At 58.0% G+C, this 18,254-nt stretch overlaps 1 protein-coding gene across 7 annotated transcripts in view; it reads right to left on the bottom strand.

The window, feature by feature from the left end:
• MCF2L (MCF.2 cell line derived transforming sequence like) overlaps positions 1–18,254 on the bottom strand; it is a 123,336-nt gene that overhangs the window by 77,817 nt on the left and 27,265 nt on the right. For 2 of the 7 annotated variants that reach the window (XM_032611559.1, XM_032611561.1), the window contains exon 1: positions 7,619–7,697. The exons of the other annotated variants lie outside the window; for them this stretch is intronic. In XM_032611559.1, coding sequence (XP_032467450.1) covers positions 7,619–7,697 — 79 coding nt within the window. Of the gene's footprint in view, positions 1–7,618; positions 7,698–18,254 lie in introns of those variants that run through there. 7 annotated transcript variants of the gene reach the window in all.

Raw genomic sequence — 18,254 nt, 5'->3', positions numbered from 1 at the left:
GATGCCGTCCACGCTGGCGTTTTCACACCGGCTTCCGAGAGAGGCTGGCCCGGCACATGATCCAGAGGAAACAGATGGTGCGTTTGATGTGGCACGTCCGGGACAGAGGCTCCTTCCCGCAACCAGGGTGCAGCGCCTTGGGAACAGCCACGTGGAAACGTGGTCCCTACCGGGATCCGCAGCGAGCCGTCGCCCTGGGCTGTGTCCCTCCCCGTGCGTGCGGCTCGCACAGAGAACCCTGAACGCTGGGGGTCGGGCCGGTGAGTCAGAACTCGCCCCCACGCACCGGTGCAGACGGTTTATGACCCAGTACGGTCTTCCCACCCAGTGGCCGGGGTTAATCCACTTTCTCCCAAATATCTAATTGCTTTAAAGATGTTACTAATTAAACCCTTTTCCAGAAGTCTGCTCTGCGCTGGGGCCTCACTCACAAACCGCTGGTTTCTCTGTCTCGCACGTTTGCAGCCTCGGGTGTCAGAGCATCCTGAGACCGCGGGATTTTACCAGCACCTGGCGGGCGCTTCCTCCCCAAGACCCCGGGAAAGCGTCACAAAGACTCCTGAGAGCCAGGGCTCCTGGGAGGGCGCTGGCCGGGTAAGCTGAAGGCCATTCACGAAGCGGACTCACTTCTCTGGACCCAGGGGTGTATTTCATACAACATGGCCTCAAGTTACTAGGAAATTCCATAAATGGCATGGCTTTTGGCAGTAAAAGACCCTTTAACCCTGCCAGGGGAGCAGGGAGTCACTCAGTGCAGCTCTGATGCCAAGTGAGACACTGGGTGATTGAAAATTCAACCCTCCGGGGGCGGGACACAGGTGGGAGCGCCACGCTCCGAACTGAGGTGCAAAAAGTGTGCCCCTCGCCCTTCTTGGGATACCGCGTACAGAGGGCAGCCCGTGGCTCACACGTGGAGTCAGTGGATTCCCATGAAGCCGTCGCACCGGTGAGCACACGTGCACCCGAGGAGCCCCTGCCCCGCGAAGCGTGGACAAGCCTGGCCCTACCGCCCACTTCATCCCTCCCTGGGTTTTTCCTCGACCTGGTGCCTGGTGCCCCTGTTGCACTGGGTCGGGGGGAGAGGGGATTCGTTTTGGCTGTGTGGTCTCGGGTCCAGTGAGCACTGAGGTCCACAGGCGGCCACACACCTGACGAGCCCTCCTCGGGCTCAGCCCCATGACCTGGCACCGCTCTCGGCCACAACCTGTGGTCCCATCTAGTGACGGTTCCTGAGGCAGCCGCGCAGCCAGTCCCTCCTAAGTTGCCCCGTGTTCAGGAGGGGCATCGAGTAGGGATGCTTTCTGTCATTTCCAGGCACATGTCTTCCCTCTAACAAAGAAAGTTCTGGGAGCTGGGCGATCAAGGTAACCTGTAAGACGTGCTATGGTTCTAAAACTCAGAGGCTTCTGTAACCTAGGAATAAAACCATGTGTGGAGAAACAGGCCATACAGGGTCTGGAACTAGTTACTCTTAGAAACGAGCTTCTTAAATGATATGCTTAATTGCTTTAAATAAAGGGTACGTCACAACTGACTGACCAATCGTGACAACATCTGGAGATGATGCCCAAGGCATATGACTTTAGAAATCTTTTGAAACACAGATAACAGACGACAAGGTGATTCAGGCCCTTTCTACGCTGTGTGTGTAAAACTCTTTCTTTCTTTTCTTTTCTTTTTGGCTGCAGCATATGCACAATCTTAGTTCCCTGACCAGGGTCGGGCCTGTGCCCCCTGCAGTGGAATCGTGGAATGCTGACCACTGGACCGCCAGGGAATTCCCACAAAAATCAAAGACACGGATTGGGTCGTGGCTGGGCCACATTTTACATAAGGGTCTTCCCCGTGCTGGGGACAAGCACGCAGCCCGTGAACTGCTCAGGTTCTAACAGTGATCACGTTTAGTGACGGCTGTGTCTGAGGACTGTTCCCGGCGAAGCTTCCGGATCCGGACAGAACCTCGCAGTAACACTCCACGTGGTGGACATACTCGCCCTGCTCGCCCGGCCTTGGTTCTGCTCCCTAGGCGTCCGGTGAGTGAATGAATGAAAGTGTCCACAGGAATGAGTGATCCTGTCCACACTAAGGGTGTGGTTTCAGATGAGAAGACAGTAAAAACTTCAGTCCTCCAGAATTGATGGAGGCATAGTTATAAAACTGATAAACCACGGAGGCCTACCATCTATGTGCATTCGACTGCTCTCCACATTCTGTTATCATTTAAGTATCAAATGACACGTTCCCCTTCTGAAGGATTCAGGAATCGAACAGTAGAAAATCTTGTCCTTAAAGACAAAGCACCCTTACAAAAGTGAAGTCGTATGGGAGGCGTTAGTTCACCGTCCCTAATATCTCGTCCAAGATATCATCCGGTGACATTTTGATACCAGTTCTTCCCTTTGCTGAAGTAAGTACCACGGCCACGCCGATGACAACAAGCATGAGGAACTGGTCAAGCTTTGAGGCTGGGACTCATTTCTTTCACACTACGAATAATGGAATAAAGCAAAAACCCAGCGCATTCGTTGAAACCCCAGTTGAGACACATAAGAGGCACTTAGCTCGAAAGCTGAGAAAGCACCATCGGCTCTTTTGTATTCTCAACTTTAAATTTTCTGGAAAGTCTCCTCCCCGGAGTTCGACTTCCTCTCATACGTGTGCATCTGTGGGGTCTGAGCTGGGGAAAGGGGCCTGGGCCCCGGACTCGCCGGTGTGTGTCTTCTGCACACCTGCCCCGCCTGGGTCATCGGCCCCGGCCCCCTGAGCCAACTCCCACTCCCCCGGGGCACTTCCTTTTCCTTCTCACTCGCCTGGAGAATCCCCACCTTTCATTACTGGGATGTTAGCCAAATGACGTAGTTAATAACGTGAATAGAGGCCAGGGCGTGGCCAGCCGAGGCCCAGCTCTGCACAGGGCAAGGGGGTGTGAGGCTGAAGGGAGCTTCTTAATTACATGCTGACCTCTCCTTGGTAAGATATAATTCTTCCTTTTATTAAAACACAAGATTTGGACAATCATTTGCTCAGATCTTAAGTCCTGTAGAGGAGCACACGATTTCTTTGACTCATTAACTGCCCATGTTTGGTCTGTTTATGTATGGGGAAAAAGCAAACGCCAAAGATGAAAAACCAAACACCTAACAAAGAGGTATTAAGTGAATCCTCAGAGTTTTCCACCCACCAGAGAAGAAAGAACCAGGTTCCAGCTGCCGATCAGCCGGGGGGCGCTCACCCCAAGATCCCCCTGCGTCCTCATCTCCCGGGTTCACTCCCTGAAGCAACCCAGGAGAAGCACAACTTCCCCAGGAAGAGGACAGTCCCCACATCTCGAGGAGACGCGAAGCCTGGCGCTTCTGGAACCTCAGAGGCGGTACCTGGCAAATCAGAAAGACAACCCTGCTCAGTCCCGGGGAGGAAACCGGGGTTGCACCAAGCATCTCGAGACAGAGGACAGCTGCAAGGGCGGGTGACCAAGGCACGTTCACGAAACTTCAGCAAACGCTGCCCTCAGCACCACTTACTGCTTCGCCAGTGTGTGGAAGCTCTTCCGATAAAGCCATTGTTTCCACTTTACAAAGCTGAGAAGGGCTGTGCTCCCATCTGTCATCCCGAGCAAGCCCCTAGGAAGTGTTACGAGGGGGCGGGGAGAGGTGACCGCCCTCCTCGCAGCACTGATGGTAGGGGAGGGGGGCCGGGCCGCCTCACTGGCTGTAGGACTCAGGCTGGTACATAGAAAAGGCAGCTCAGCCCCAGCGATGCCAACCACAGGGCGTGGGCACCAGTCGGGGGTCCGGAGGAAGGAGTGAGCGTCACCAGGGACCCTGGACACAGAAGAGCCACCACAAGCCCTGCCACGCAGAAGGGAGGAAGTCCCCTGCCCAGGCAGGCACATCCTGGAGGGACCAGGCACGACCAGGGCAGAGCCCGCCTCGGGCCAGAAGTGGGTGCGCCAGGGGCGGAGGTGGCAGTCCTGAGCTGGAGCCAGGCTGTCCCAGGTGGGGCGGGAGTGCAGGGGGGCGGCAGGACCACAACGACCAGCCGCAGAGCCGAACGGTTTCCTTAGGAACAACCCAGCGCACAGCGGACTCTGCGGGGTGCAGGCCGCACGGGCGAGGACAGGCTGTGGCTGCAGCGGCCCCTCCCCCGGGCCGTCAGTCTCCTGCACGTCCTCTCCACCCAACGGTGTCTGTTTTCCCTACAAAGAGACGGCTCAGGTCAGGCCTGGCACAAAGCTACATCCGCTTCCCTCTGTCGGGGCTCTCTAGGGAGCTCAGAGATAGGAACCCGACAAAGCCTCACTTCTTGCAAACTGAGGACACGGCTGTGGGACGCCTGGGTCCTTAAAGGGAACAGGTCAGACACGTGAACACCATGTACTCAGGTGCTGCTAGAACGATGGTGCTGGGACAGCATCCCTGCCCCCAACAGGCCGAGTTAGCAGCTGGGACAGCAGTTGCATTTAGCTTCTTGCCTTGTGGTTAAAGGTGGTGTAAAAGATGAGATGATGGGACCGAAAGGGCAGAAAGGAAGATGTCTGGATAAAGAGTAAGGGTCCCGGGGCTGAACAGGCCGTTCACTGCTTACGTCCTGATGCAAACCAATGATTTGTTCCTTCAACATGCAAAGAGCTAGGAGTTGTTAGCCCTCATCAGGAGACATGAGAACTCTGAAATGTGGTAGAGCTTCTATCTTTACTGTCTTGTGTGCAACCTCGTCCACGGGTCCATCCGTCCGTCCGTCCACCCACCCACCCATCCATCCTTATCCATCCGTGTGTCCGTCCATCCACCCACCCATCCATCCTTATCCATCCGTGTGTCCGTCCGTCCACCCACCCATCCATCCTTATCCATCCGTGTGTCCGTCCATCCACCCACCCATCCATCCTTATCCATCCGTGTGTCCATCCATCCACCCACCCATCCATCCTTATCCATCCGTGTGTCCATCCGTCCACCCACCCATCCATCCTTATCCATCCGTGTGTCCGTCCATCCACCCACCCATCCATCCTTATCCATCCGTGTGTCCGTCCATCCGCCCACCCATCCATCCTTATCCGTCCGTGTGTCCGTCCGTCCGCCCACCATCCATCCTTATCCATCCGTGTGTCCGTCCGTCCACCCACGACAGAAGCTGGCACTTCGCTCAAGGGCAATCAGTGGAGAAGGTGGCACTAGATTTGAAGACGTTTCTACTAAGTGTTTCTCCAGTTTTGCTTCCTGGACCAGTACCTTCAACGTCACCTGAGAACTTAAAATGCAAATTCTCAGGCCCCTGACTTCCTGAATCAGAAACTCTAGGGGTGGCCCCGGAACCTGAGATGATTCCCTCCAGAAGATCCAGACGCTCCGGTTGGGCAAATGTTACAAGGGCTCGATCCATTAGCATCCCTGCCTCAAATGTTTCGTACTTTGTCACCACTTACTGCAAATCTAGGGAGAAAACCAAAACAATGAAAATGCTGGAAGAGGAGCCCAATCACATGGAAGGGAGTCCTGGCCCTGTGACTAAAGATTGAGTTCGAGAGTCCAGAGAATTTAAATTCTCAAGGTCAACAGGCTCACAGGCCACAGGGGCGGCAAGCATCCGCCTCCCTCACAGGCGGACTAGCCGGATGATGACTGTCCTGGAGGACCCGGGGCCACGATAACCCTGCAGCTGAAATCAGGGGGCGGCCCGTCCGCACAGCAGGCGAGAGAAGACGCTGCCAGCCCGGGGTAGGGGCTCGGAGGGTCCAGCTCCGGGCAGGGAGCTGCCACCCAGCCCCGGGAGAGCTCAGGGCACCCGAGCCTCCGCTCCGAAGCCCCTCCCCTGAATCGCGACGGCAGCATCCAGGTGACCTCTGTGGCCTCCAGACAGAGCCGTTCTGTGACGGACGGAGCTTCCTCCGAGGAAGTGCTCGGGATACAGACCTGAGCTGGCAGGGGGTTTACAGTGACCTATATCCCCGTTCCCACAAGAGCACGTGTAACCCACCCACGCTCGGCGGGGGGCACCGTGTCGACACCGCACGACACACGCCCGGCGCCATGTCTCACAGCCTCCGTCCGGCGGCACCTCCCCATTGCAGGAGTGAAAAGGCGGCGTTAGTGGGAGGGAAGCAGGTCTCTGCTAACCAAGCCCGATGGGGTGTTCCTAAGGCCAGCATCTGCTGACCTGGATTTTCAAGAGTCTTGGTGAGACTGGAGCCTGGAGCACAGGTGTGTCAAAGGACACACCTAGAGAGCTGCTGTTTAGAGCGAGGCGATGGTCCCCCAGGGCCCGGCTCGCAGCATGACTCGGGGGGCGGTCAGCACCTCCCCGCTCTGGGCAGGAGGCCTTTTCACAATTCTAAGTGCACAGGCGTCTCCCAAGCTCACCAAGAAGCCTGCATCCCTGAAACGCAGGGATGACATCACTCTTGGGAACAGTTCCCGCTGGCTCTGTAATCCCAGCTCCAGCCCAGTGCAGAGGGCACCTGGAACCCAGTCCCGTGCCCTTCACCTCAGCTGCACGCCGCATCCTGTACCCAGCGAAACGCGACTTGCCTGTCAGGAAAAGGGGTCCCTTCCTAAGAATAAGGGGCCACGTGGCACAAAATGGCTTTATTTGCTTTTGACCCATTTACAATAAATCCAGTAGCTTTAATCACAAAAATCACCATTAAAAACAATGTCTCCCAAAGTCTCGGTTAGACCATCACATACAGTGTGTTTACACCGACTTAGTCATTGCTTTGCTCTCCAAATCTTTGGGTCCCGCGCTTATAAGAGAGGGGTGGGGGGATACCATGCCCCACACCAAGTAACCTAATCTCTCAGGAAAGCATTATTCAGACAACGAGGCCACGGTCTGTAACAACGCAGGGCGACGTCAGGCAAAAGGCTGGCGACTCACTGTTAATAATACCCGCTTATTTCCCACTCATTTCAAGGAAAACGAGCCCAGGCCGATGTACCCCTGCACACGCAGCAGGAAGGCTCAGAAGTGACCGCCTGAAAGCAGCGCCCAGCGCGGCCTGCGCAGGGCTCTCCTGAATCCAAACGACCCCCTGGGAACTTGTCCTCAAAGCTAATCGTGAGTCATCCTTTACTCGGGGCAGAAAACGAGCATCGAGTCAAGCTGTGCCCCGCTCCACAGCCACACCGCGTTCCAACATCTGTCTTAGGTTCGCGTCATATTTGGTGGAGAGAAGAACTACCTGACCGACCAGCTTCCCCCTCCTCAAGACGAGCCTCTGACGCTCCGCCAGCCCTACACCAGCTCCAAACGCCCGGGCTCACGTTATTTTCAGGCCACAAACACATACGCTTTCTCCACTGCGACTGTAGCCATGAAGCCGAAATGCGGGTTGAGTGAGCAGATTTCAGACCACGGCTCCACCTACAAACCTGGGGTCTCCCAGAAAGCCCGCCACCAATCCGCAATTCGGTCCCCCTTCCCAGGCGGAATAAAATCGGGCTGACCGGCCACGGAGCCTATCAGCTGCCAGACCAAAGCCGTCCTTCTGCTGTCCTGTTACCTCAGCTTGGAAGAAGAAATGCAGGCTGTTACAGAAAACCCAGCCGCATCTCCCTAGATTCGGCACATGATGTCAAGCTCAAGAACGGGCTTCAGGGCCAGCGGCTCCGCCTACCAGTGCGCTTGGAAACCGCATTCAGTCTCTGCACCATTTCCTCCAGGGCCATCTCGTCATTTCTCAGCCAGAACCTCATCCTGAGACCGAGCAGAAGGGTCCCGCAGCCCTGCTTTCCTCTGCACCAGAGGTGCTTTATGGGCGGGGTAGGCGGTGGGGAGGGGGCCGGCAGCGCCGCCTTCCCGGGATTGGTCCCCGAGCCCCGCCAAGGAGGCGCGCCCTGCGCGGGGTGCGGGGAGCTGCTCGGCGGAAGCGGAAGCGGTGCGCGCCCCGCGTCTCCCCGCGGCCACCTGGGAGCCCCGCGAGTGCACCCCCGCGGTGACCAGGGTGCTCGGCAAGGGCCCACCCCCCGCGGTCACCCGGGAGCCCGCGCGCGCACCCCCAAGGCCACCTGGGAGCCCCGCGGGCGGGCAGGCGCACCCCGCCGCGACCTCAGCCCGCAGCGCGCCCCTCCCCTCCCCGCGGGCGCAGAGGCGCAGCCCGGCCCACCCCTCCAGGCGCGCGACTCTCCGCCCTCCCCGGAGAGACAGGGGAAGAAGCTGCGGGCGCGAGCACGGGAACCTGCCCGCCGTTACCTCCGGCCGCCCCCAGGCAGGTGCAGAGGCCGCAGCAGCCGAGCGCGCCCTCCCCGCGCCGCCCATGGTGAGTAGGTCGGTGGGTCCGCGGGTGGAGGGGTGGACCGGCCGCTCCCCCTGCGCCGCCTGCCCCGAGGACGCGAGGCGCAGGTGGGAAGCGCGCGCCCAGACACGGGCCCTGGGACCTCGCCACGGTTGGCACGAAGCCACCCAGCGCGTTCCGCAGCCCGGCATCCTGCAGATGCCAGTCGTGAGTGTGCCCGGCCATGGCACCGCTTCCCAGGGATGTGCGTGCACCACGTGTGCGCTCTGACCCTGGCTGGCCTCTCCTTACCGCGGGGTTGGGCATCCCTTAGAGGCTGGCATCACAGAGGGAGTGTCTCGGGAGGAAGTGCCCGTTTTCGTCAGTGGTTTTGGGGATTCAAGTGGGCAGCTCGCGTCAGCACAGCGTGTGCCCTAACCGTCGGCACCGATGGCCAGGAGCGGGGGGTGGGGGGCAGCGGTGAAAAGGTGAAGGTTGCCCAGCGTTTGCCCTCAGAGCTCAAGGGTCTGGGGGCAAGAAAGATCTGGAAACACATAATTGCAACATGAAATGAAGGTACGATAGCCACACATGGAAAGTGGAGTAAAGCTAAGAAACTGATGATTTTTCTTTTTTAACGTCAAAACCCACTGAATGTCAGCAGTTTTGTGCGGTTCAGAGTGGAGCCCAGCGAAGGGCGTGGGGGTCAGGAAAGGAGTGAGCCTCTCCCTGTGGACACACGGCCTGGACTCCTGCAGCTGCTGCAAACCCCGCTGTACCCGCGCCAGGCCAGCCTGCCCCCATCACGACCTCCCGCCTCCAACTTCAGGGAAGGCCAGTCACCTGGCGGAGTGTCCAGAAACGCCTGGCCCAGCCCTCCCCAAAGTGCAGGGGGCACGGTGCCCAGATGTTTGCTCAAACTGTCTGGATGTCATCTTGAGGGTGTTTTGTAGCCATGATGAACATGTAGACCACCAGATCACCCTCTCCGGTGTGGGTGGGCCTCGTCCAATCAGTCGAAGAGGAAAAGATTGAGGTCCCCGAGGGAGAGGGAATTCTGCCTCCAGACTGTCCAGACTCAGCTCTTCCCGGGTCCCCAGGCTGCGGCCATGCTGCAGACTGCAGACTTGCAGGCCTCCGTGATCCCGTGAGCCAGTCCCTCCCTCCCTCTCAATCCATATCGGACCTTTACTCTCTCCTTAAATTACGGCACACGTGGTGCCATCTTGCTATAAAAATCACTGAATGTGGCATAAAGTATAACAGCCATAACGATCCCACCCAACACTACTGAGCACTTACTATGTTTCGGGGACCCTCCTAAGTTCTTTCCATGATGTGAACTGATTAAATCTTCACAAGGATTTAGGAGGCTGGCACTGTTTCTACCCTGTTTTACAGAATAAGGCAGAGAGGTCCAGTAACTTGCCCAAGGTCACACAGCTGGTAAGGTGTCAGAGACAGGATCAAACTTCGATGCATATAAACACAGGCCTAAAAACAAGTGTTTGCTTCAGGGAAACACTGTCACGGATCAATTGGAATGTCACCCCCTGACCCCACCCTGCACAAAGCATCTTAGCCTGAGTGTCCCAAGAGCACAGGCCTGCTCTGCATCACTGCCTCGGCCCGTCCCAGAAACGAGAGGCAGAACGTAAGATTATCCCCGGATACTGAACACATCCTCTTAGCAACTGTTCCAGAAAGTCAGCCCTGAAAGGGGAGGCGAGAAACAGGAGAGCTGGGAGGGTGTGCAGGTCGGGTTCTGAGAACCCAGGCGCCAGGGGAGCCTGCCCTCGGGAGAGAGGACGGGGCCCTGGGAGAGGTGGAGACATGGCTCTTGGAAGGTAGCGGGAGCTGCCCGCCAGGCCTGGGCGCGCTGTTTCGTGCACTAGACTGTCCCACACGGCGGAGCAGAGGGGCAGCAAAGAAAAAGAGGAGACTTGAAAAGGATGCTGTGAAGAAACCCACAGCCTCGGGCAGACAGCCTCCCCTGTGAGCTGGGGTGCAGAGCCAGCATCCATCTGAGGGGGCATCCCAGGGCCCTCGGGGACCTCAGGACACACCCGCCTCTCCTGGGCAACTCCCCCTGGGCGCTGGATCCAGGTGAGTATTGAGCAGGTGGCGGGGCTGGGGGCGGTCTCTGCCCTCACGGGGCTCCCAGGATAAGCCCCGGGCCTGGGGCCCCATCAGCTGCCTTTCCTGTAACCCCAGGCCAAAGGCGCGGACAGAACACTCTGAAGACGGAAGGCAGGGTTCACCTAGGATGCTGTGGGAGGGACCAGCTGTGGCTCAGCCAGCACATAGTGTGAGAATGGCTGGAGGGTGCTCAACACCAGGGATGTCAGGGATGCAAACCAGACCTCGGGGAGACACCCCCTCACACCTGCCAGAACAGCCTCAGGAAATAGACGAGAGATGGCAAGCGCTGGCGAGGACACGGAGAAGAGGGAGCCCTCGCGCACTGTTGGTGGAAACGTAAACGGGTGCAGCCGCTGTGGGGAACGGTGTGGAGGTTCCTCAGGAAACTAAAAACAGAACTACCATGTGATCTGGTAATTCCACTTCTGGGCATTTTTCTGAAGAAAACAAAAACACTAATTCATAAAGATATAAGTACCCCTATGTTAACTGCAGCATTATTTACAGTAGCCAAGATATGGAAGCAACCTAAGTGTCCACTGACGGATGCATGGATGACGATGTACGTACACACAATGGAATATTACTCAGCCGTAAAAAGCAATGAAGTCCTGCCATCTGCAGCAACACGGATGGACCCTGAGGGCGTTAGGCTGAGCGAAATAAGTCAGACACAGAAAGACGAACACTGTGTGATCGCCCTTACATGTGGAAGCTAGAAAAACCAAACTCAGAGAAAGAGTAGGATGGTCATTACCAAGGGCTGCGGGCAGGGGGTTGTCGTGGGAGACGGGGAGATGGTGCCCCAGGGATACAAACCTCCCGTTACAGTTACAGATGAGGAAGTTCCAGGCTCCGTTGTTCAGCGTGGTGACTACAGTTATCAACACCGTATTCTAAATGTGAATGTTAAGAGGGTAGATCTTGAAGGTTCTTACCGCAGAAGGGGAGTGGTGACTGTGTGATGTGGTGGAGGCGTTCACTAAGCTCATCGTGGTGTCCACCGGATGTACCATGTATCACACTGCCACACCGGGCACCTGAAACTCAACGTGTATAGGGGCATCCACCCAAAAGGCAGTAGCGGTCCCATGGCCCAGGTTTGGTGCAGAGGCCCCAGGGGAGGGTGGCCATCATCGGCATCGGCTAGAAGTGGCGCCACAGGGGTGGCGGTGGTGCGCCTGGCCAACCCCACACACTGGTCTCCAGGAGACAGCCGGCAAGTCAGCCCACACGTGCGGGTGCATGCATCTCCCCGCCCCGCCCCGCCCTGGGTCCAGGGAGACACTGGGGGGAGGGAGAGTGGAGAGCAGCGCCCCATCCATCCCAAATCTGCGCCCAGGTGGGGCGGGACAGGGTGGAGAGGGAGAGATGGAGACCGAGGTTTTACATCAGGACTGAGCCTTGGAAACTGAGCTGAGCTAACTGAATGACAACAATTAATACACTTCTGGACTCAGAATAAAAAGTCACCGCGCCCCCCTCTGTAGGTAACAGAGGGGCTGGCCTGGGCGTGGCCACACCTGCTGGATCCCGGCTCAGTTCGGGGAACCTGCAGACGGCATCCTGTCTCACGAGGCTCAGGTTAACCTAATCACCCCAAAGCCCCCCACCTCGTAACACCATCACCTTGGGAGTTACGATTTCAACATATGAATTTTGGGGGCGGGACACAGCCCGTCCACAGCATTCTGCCCCTGGCCCCCCAGAATCTACATCCTCACACGCAGAACGTGTTTGTTCTGGCATCAACTCAGAAAAGTCCCGAGTCTCACCTGAACTACGGCTGAGGCGATTCACCGAGGCCAGGGCCTCTCCGGCTGAGAGCCTGTGGAACCGGACAGGCGGCCGCTTCCGAGGGACAAACAGCCCCGTCCCAAAGGGGAGAAAGGGAAGAATGGAGGGTAGCAGGCCCCGAGCCCGTCCAGATCCTAAGGCCCGGGGCGGGGGGGGGGGGGGCGTCTTCCAAGATGGGGCGGGGGGTCGGTGCAGGCCCTAGCGGCCGCCCTCACGCAGCCTTCCCAGCTTGGAGCCCTGCAGAGAAGACGCTGCCATGACAACACCAAGGTTTATCCCCCGACCCTCCGGAGGGGCGGCCACCTGGGCCTATGGTGTACCTAGGCCCATACCACGCCCGGGCCCGCCCAGGAGCAAGGTGCCAGGATGCTGGGAGCAGCAGCCCCCCGGCCCTTGCACTCAGCTGTGACAGCAGCCCGGTGGCCTCCGGGGCCCTTCCTGCGTTGCCCTGGACAGCAGGTCCTGGCTTCGTTTGGTCACAGTCACGGCCGCGCTCCAGTCCTCCTGAGCTCTTTGCTTTGTTCCCGGCCATCCGGGGAGGGGGAGAAAAGGAGCCGTGGTTGCCATGACGTAGGCGTGTCGCTACAAAGTCACCGAAGTGACCAGGCTGCCTGGCCGTGAGGACAGTGGGATCCGTCCACCTGGCAGCTGATAAGATCCCCAGATGTTACACGAATGCACAGAAGACTTGACAGCTCAGCAGACAAGCCTGATACTTGAGGAAAACTCTGCCGGGTGTCTGGCTTTGATGGACATCCGCTCGCGGTCAGGTCAGTGAAGCAGTGTGAGACTTTAGGCCCAGCGCGCCTGGCTTCCAGGAGCCCTGGTCGGAACACAGCTGACGCAGCCTCGCCTGGGGGCCGCCTCGTCCATCCCAACAGCGCTGGATGCCCCGCAAGGAAAGCGCGTGGGCAGCGAGGCAGGGACACAGGCTACCTCAGGACAGTCGCGGCCCAGGTAACGCGCTGCTGTCCCTCGGGCCCAGCGCACGTCGGCAGGTGCTCTGACTCTAAAGGAGTGTCACAGACAGGTGAGGTGCTCTGTTAGCGCACACCGACCTCGCTTATAAGTGAAACGAGCTTTCGGAGCGAGAACCGCGTGTCTGTGTCCCTTCTCCAGACCCTGACCCTCCTGCTTCGCTCTATAAACACGGCCCGTCGCCCAGAACAAGTGCTGGCTGGAAACACAAGAGTTTTAAGAGGCAAAATGCTTAAAGCGAACTCGCACTTTGACGTCTAACGTTCTCCTCACGTCATGTGAACCTCAGTTCCGGTTCTCAGGACAGAACATCAGGTCCGAGCAGCGATGCAGGATGCTCCGGGGTTAGGGTCGGGGGCAGCACCGGCCCCACGACCTCGCACCTGTGTTGGGCTCTTTCGGTTCCTTGGGAATCCCGCCTCCTGGGAAGCAGGAAAGATAACTCGGTGCACGGTAGCATCCGGACTTTCTTCCCTCATTTCAGATACTTTCCAAGAAACCGAAGGAGACTAGAGAAGAGCACATGGTAGGCCCTGAAGGGATCTGGCACCGCTCCCTCTGGGACTCAGTGCAACACTGACGCCCGGTCCTATAGCAGCTGGAGTTGATTTTAGTCTCCGAGCGCCTGGGGATCTCCTGTGCGTGCGTTTAAGAGGCCCCCACGTTCGGGGTCGTGCACGTGGCAACCCTGGGCCTCTGGGGAGACATCCCCACGGAAGGCCAGATGCTGACAGTGTGCTTTTGGGGGTGGAAACGCCCCTCTGGGAGACTCTGCCTAGCAGCGCAGCTCGGAGTTTGGGTTCCAGAGTCAGCAACCTGGGCTCACATCCCGGCCTGGCCACTTACTTACTGGGTGGGTGACCTCGAAGAAGTTTCTTAGTCACGCTCTGCCTCAGTTTGCCCATCTGTGAATGGGGACCACGAAATACCTACAGCACTGGGTCGTTTTGAAGATTAAATACGTGGAAACGGTTAGAAGAGTGCCTGGCACGTGGTACACATTCGATAAATATTGGCAGTGCTGTAATATTCAGAGAATCAGGCCTTGTCCCCGTGGTGCAGGGCGACCGGGGGGGACCCCACGCTCGCCTACCCCTGAGCCCCGAGGCCCGGCACGGACGCGAGGCTGCGCTCCTGCTTGGCGGCGGGTCCACTTGTCCAGCACGGACTTGAGCCGCCCCCTCTGGGGCCCAGGTCGCGGCCACGTCTTCTTCGTTTGCCCGACTCCTGAGGTCTGATGATGCGGGGCCCCCAGCCTGGCCGTGGCCCAGCGGCCCCTCAGGGCACAGCGGGTGTGACATGGCGTAGCTCTGAGTATCCCAGGGCTGTTTTCTCCTTACGGGGCAAGCCACCTTATGTTTGCAAAGCCGTGCACCCAACCCTGCAACGAGCACACAGAGCCCAGAAACCCAGGGCCCGGCCCTCCCGAGGCCCAGCCGCCTCATCAAACCAGAGTCCGGGGCCTTGGCCGTAGGGGCTGCCGCGGGGAGGGGCTCAGCCCGCAGGGGACGGTTGTTCAGAGGGGCCCAGCCTCCAGGTGGCCCCTGTGGCTGCCGGACTAGGTCAGGGGAGTCGTGAGGTTCAGTAAAGAGAGAGTGAAAAATTAAAGCGGCTCCGCTAACATCTGTTGTTCTTTTATTTCACTACTTCCCTTTTTGAACAGCTCTACTGAGGACAGTTGAGATACGAAGAGCCACACCGTTACCGTGTACGGTGCGATGAGCCTGGACCTGCGAGAGCACCAAGAGCCCCTCCACAGTCAAGGGAACAGACGGAGCCCTCACCCCGAGCTGCCTGCACCCCCGAGCTGCGGCCAGAACACTTAATGTGAGACCTGCCCTCCTGACGCGGTTTCAGGTGTACAGCACCGGGCTCTCAACCAGGGCGCTGTGCCGTCAGCGGCTGCGGAGCACCCTCGTCTCCGTAACCGAGACTCCAGGCCCGCTGAGCCGCCCCTGCAGCCCCTGCAGCCCCCGGCCCGCCTGCTCCTCTGGGTCTGACTATTCAAAGCTCAGCCCTTGCAGCCTTTGCCCCTCTGCCTGCTCACGTCGGTCCCCGTTGGGACAAGCGACAGGATTTCCTTCTTTCAGGCTGGCCGTCTTAGCCAGGCGTTTAGAGCACAACACCAGTGTGAGGAGGGGGGCGGTGGCAGGTGTCCTCTCCCCCGGGAGGTGGGGGCTGGAGCAGGGAGGGGGGACACCAGGGCAGCCCAAAGGGACCTGAGCCGGGTCGGGCAGAGGTGGGGAGATTTCATTCTTTTGCTACCACTGTGTTTGAGGCCTGGGAAGGCGGATGTAACAGGAAAGTGAAATGCTACCCTGGCTCCGGGCACTTACAGTCTCATCGGGTGATAAAGCTCCAGGATAAAAGCAAACTTGACTCGCGACTTCACAGCCGCTGGGAAAGGCCAGGAGGGTGGCGGAAGGAGACTGTCAAATACAGTCCCCTCCAGAGAGCGTCAGAGCGCTGGACACAGACACAGTCTTCCGGCCGGGTGGCCCCCTCCTGGGAGCAGCTCCCAGGTTCCCACTGGGAGGCCGTGGACGGGAGGCCAGGGAACAGGGGTCATGGCAGTCCCTGGGGGCCGGGACACCCGCAGGGGCTCTCCCACCCCCGTCTCTGCCATTTGTGCCCCTGCACAGGTGACAGAGATCACAGCTTCCGTCTTAGGCTCCCACGGCTCCTTGGACGGTTGGCGGCTCCATGTGTGTCCGCTAGTGTCCATCTTTGTCTGCTGGACCCTGGAGGAGATGGACACCCACGTCAGACCTCTCTTGGATTAGTGTCAGGTGGCTAGCCCTTCACCACGTCCTACAGAGATCAGGGCTGGAAACGTTCCTTCCACCAAAAATGCACGGAATAAGCACTGATGCCGAAATAGGGCTCCTGGCAAAGGGTCGCATCCTCTTCACCCCGCAGGGAGCAGGGCCCCTTTCAGCTCCCTGGGGGTGGGGTGTGCCCAGCACCAGCCCACAGAACAGACTCGCGCAAAGTAGCCCCTCACACCCAAGGTACCTCGGACCTTCTGAGTACCAGCTGCTCTCCGTACAAACAGTATCTCTTCCCCAAATGGGCGGGTGTGTAACTGTCGCCTGCCGCCTTAATTATCCCCGCCCCCCCACCGGGCTCTCCCTGGCAGTGGATTTGACGTCTGAGTGGAGAGGAAGCTGCTAACAATAGGGGTCACCGATGGGAATGACAGCGGGTCTTTCCGGGGGCGCCCACGCTGACGTCTCTGTGCTGTTTATCCTCCTTCTCCGGGGACTTTGGTCCAAAACAGTAAACATGGGGAACATGCCAATCTGTGATTAGGAAGCTGGTTTATTACTTTGTTTAGAAAACTAGTAGTAACAACTTTAAATTTGATTTTATCGTATGTTTTCAGATTCTCCCCACCCAACAATCCACAAAATACCCGAAGGTCCAGAGGAGGGGGTCACAGGCACTCAGGCTCTGCAGAGGCTCGGGGGCTGGTACGTGGGCCGTGGGCCTCCTGTCTCTCCCCGGGGACGTGGTCAGTGGAAAAGATGACGCAGGGGCGCCTTGGCGCTGAGACCTCCAGGAAGGAACCGGGAAGCCGGGCGTGCGTGTGAATCACACACAGTGACACCAGCGGTGCCGCAGGGCAGTGGGGGAGGGCGGGGGGAGAGTGGGGGAGGGCGGGGGGCGGGCGGGGGGGAGGGCGGGGACGGTGGGGGGAGGGCAGGGGGCAGTGGGGGAGGGCAGGGGGCGGTGGGAGGGCAGGGGGAGGGCGGGGACGGTGGGGGGAGGGTGGGGGGCAGTGGGGGAGGGCAGGGGGCGGGGGGAGGGCAGGGGGGTGGTGGGAGGGCAGGGGGAGGGCGGGGACGGTGGGGGGAGGGCAGGGGGCAGTGGGGGAGGGCAGGGGGCAGGGGGTGCTCTGAGCTCCCTTGCAGCCCCCGCTGAGGCTCCAGCAGCAGCAGGAAGCGACCACATCCCCCTTGGAATCGGGCGCTGCCTCCATCTCCTTTGCCTACCACTGAATATTTAAACATACCTGATTTAATTTCAGAAATGCCATGTATTCAAGTGTTAACTAAGAGGCCATATTTTCCAAGGCTCAACACCAAGGTCACTGAAATTGAATTTAACCTACCTTAACATGTATTTTAACTTGTAGATCTGGACCTGTAACTCTGTAGCAAATATTTATTTTACGCCAGCCAAGGTCACAGCTATCTAAAAGGGGAGCTCTCTTCCCCTCCTTCCCACTGCAAGTAAGATTCTACGTCATGGCAAAACTCTTCCTACCCAGCACGTATGTGTGGACTTGTTGGCAGTGAGTGAATAGGGCTGTGGATTATTAACTTCCTTTTTTTAAAGTCAATTGTAGATTCACATGCAGTTATAAGGAATAATCCAGAGAGATCCCTTTTCCCCCCAATGGTTACAATGTGCAAAAGTACAGTAAGATGTCACAGCATGGATAGTGACACCAACACAGCCCACACCCTGGGCTCCCCATCACCGCACGGCCCCCTTTGTAGACACCCACCTCCCTCCCACCCCCTCCTGAACCCTGGCGACCACGAGTTTTTTCTCCATTTCCATAGTGCTGTCATTTCAAGAATGTTCTCTAAATGGAATCACTCAGCCTGACTCTGGAGGTTCATCCAGGTGGTTTTGTGAACCTGTCGTCTGTCCTTGCCCTTGTTGAGTAGTTAGCGTTCCACAGAGTAGAGGGACCACAGCTTCTTCTAGCCATTCACCCACTGAAGGACATGAGGGTTCTTTCCAGTTTGGAGCTACTATGGATACAACTAATGGAAACATTCGTGTGCATGAATCCGTGTGAATATGTTTCTCTTTCTCTGGGATAAATGCCCAGGAGTGCAATTTGCTGGGCTGGATGACAGCTGCATGTTTTGTTTTCAAAGAAACTGGCAAACTGTTTCCAGATGGCTGTACCATTTTACATTCATCCCCGCCATCAACGGAGAGATCCAGCTCCTCAGCGCCCTGACCAGCACTTGGTGCGGCCACTGCTCTTCACTTGAGCTCCTCTGGCAGCTGTGTAATGGTAGCTCGTAGCTATTCTGCATTTCCCTAATCACCTTTCTGGCGTGCCTTTGTCATCAGTACCTCTTCATCTCTGCTTTCCATT

The sequence above is a fragment of the Phocoena sinus genome, chromosome 18 (genome assembly GCF_008692025.1).
Source record: "Phocoena sinus isolate mPhoSin1 chromosome 18, mPhoSin1.pri, whole genome shotgun sequence".
In the NCBI taxonomy this organism is placed as follows: Eukaryota; Metazoa; Chordata; class Mammalia; order Artiodactyla; family Phocoenidae; genus Phocoena; species Phocoena sinus.
This window is presented reverse-complemented; position numbering and strand designations above follow the sequence as displayed.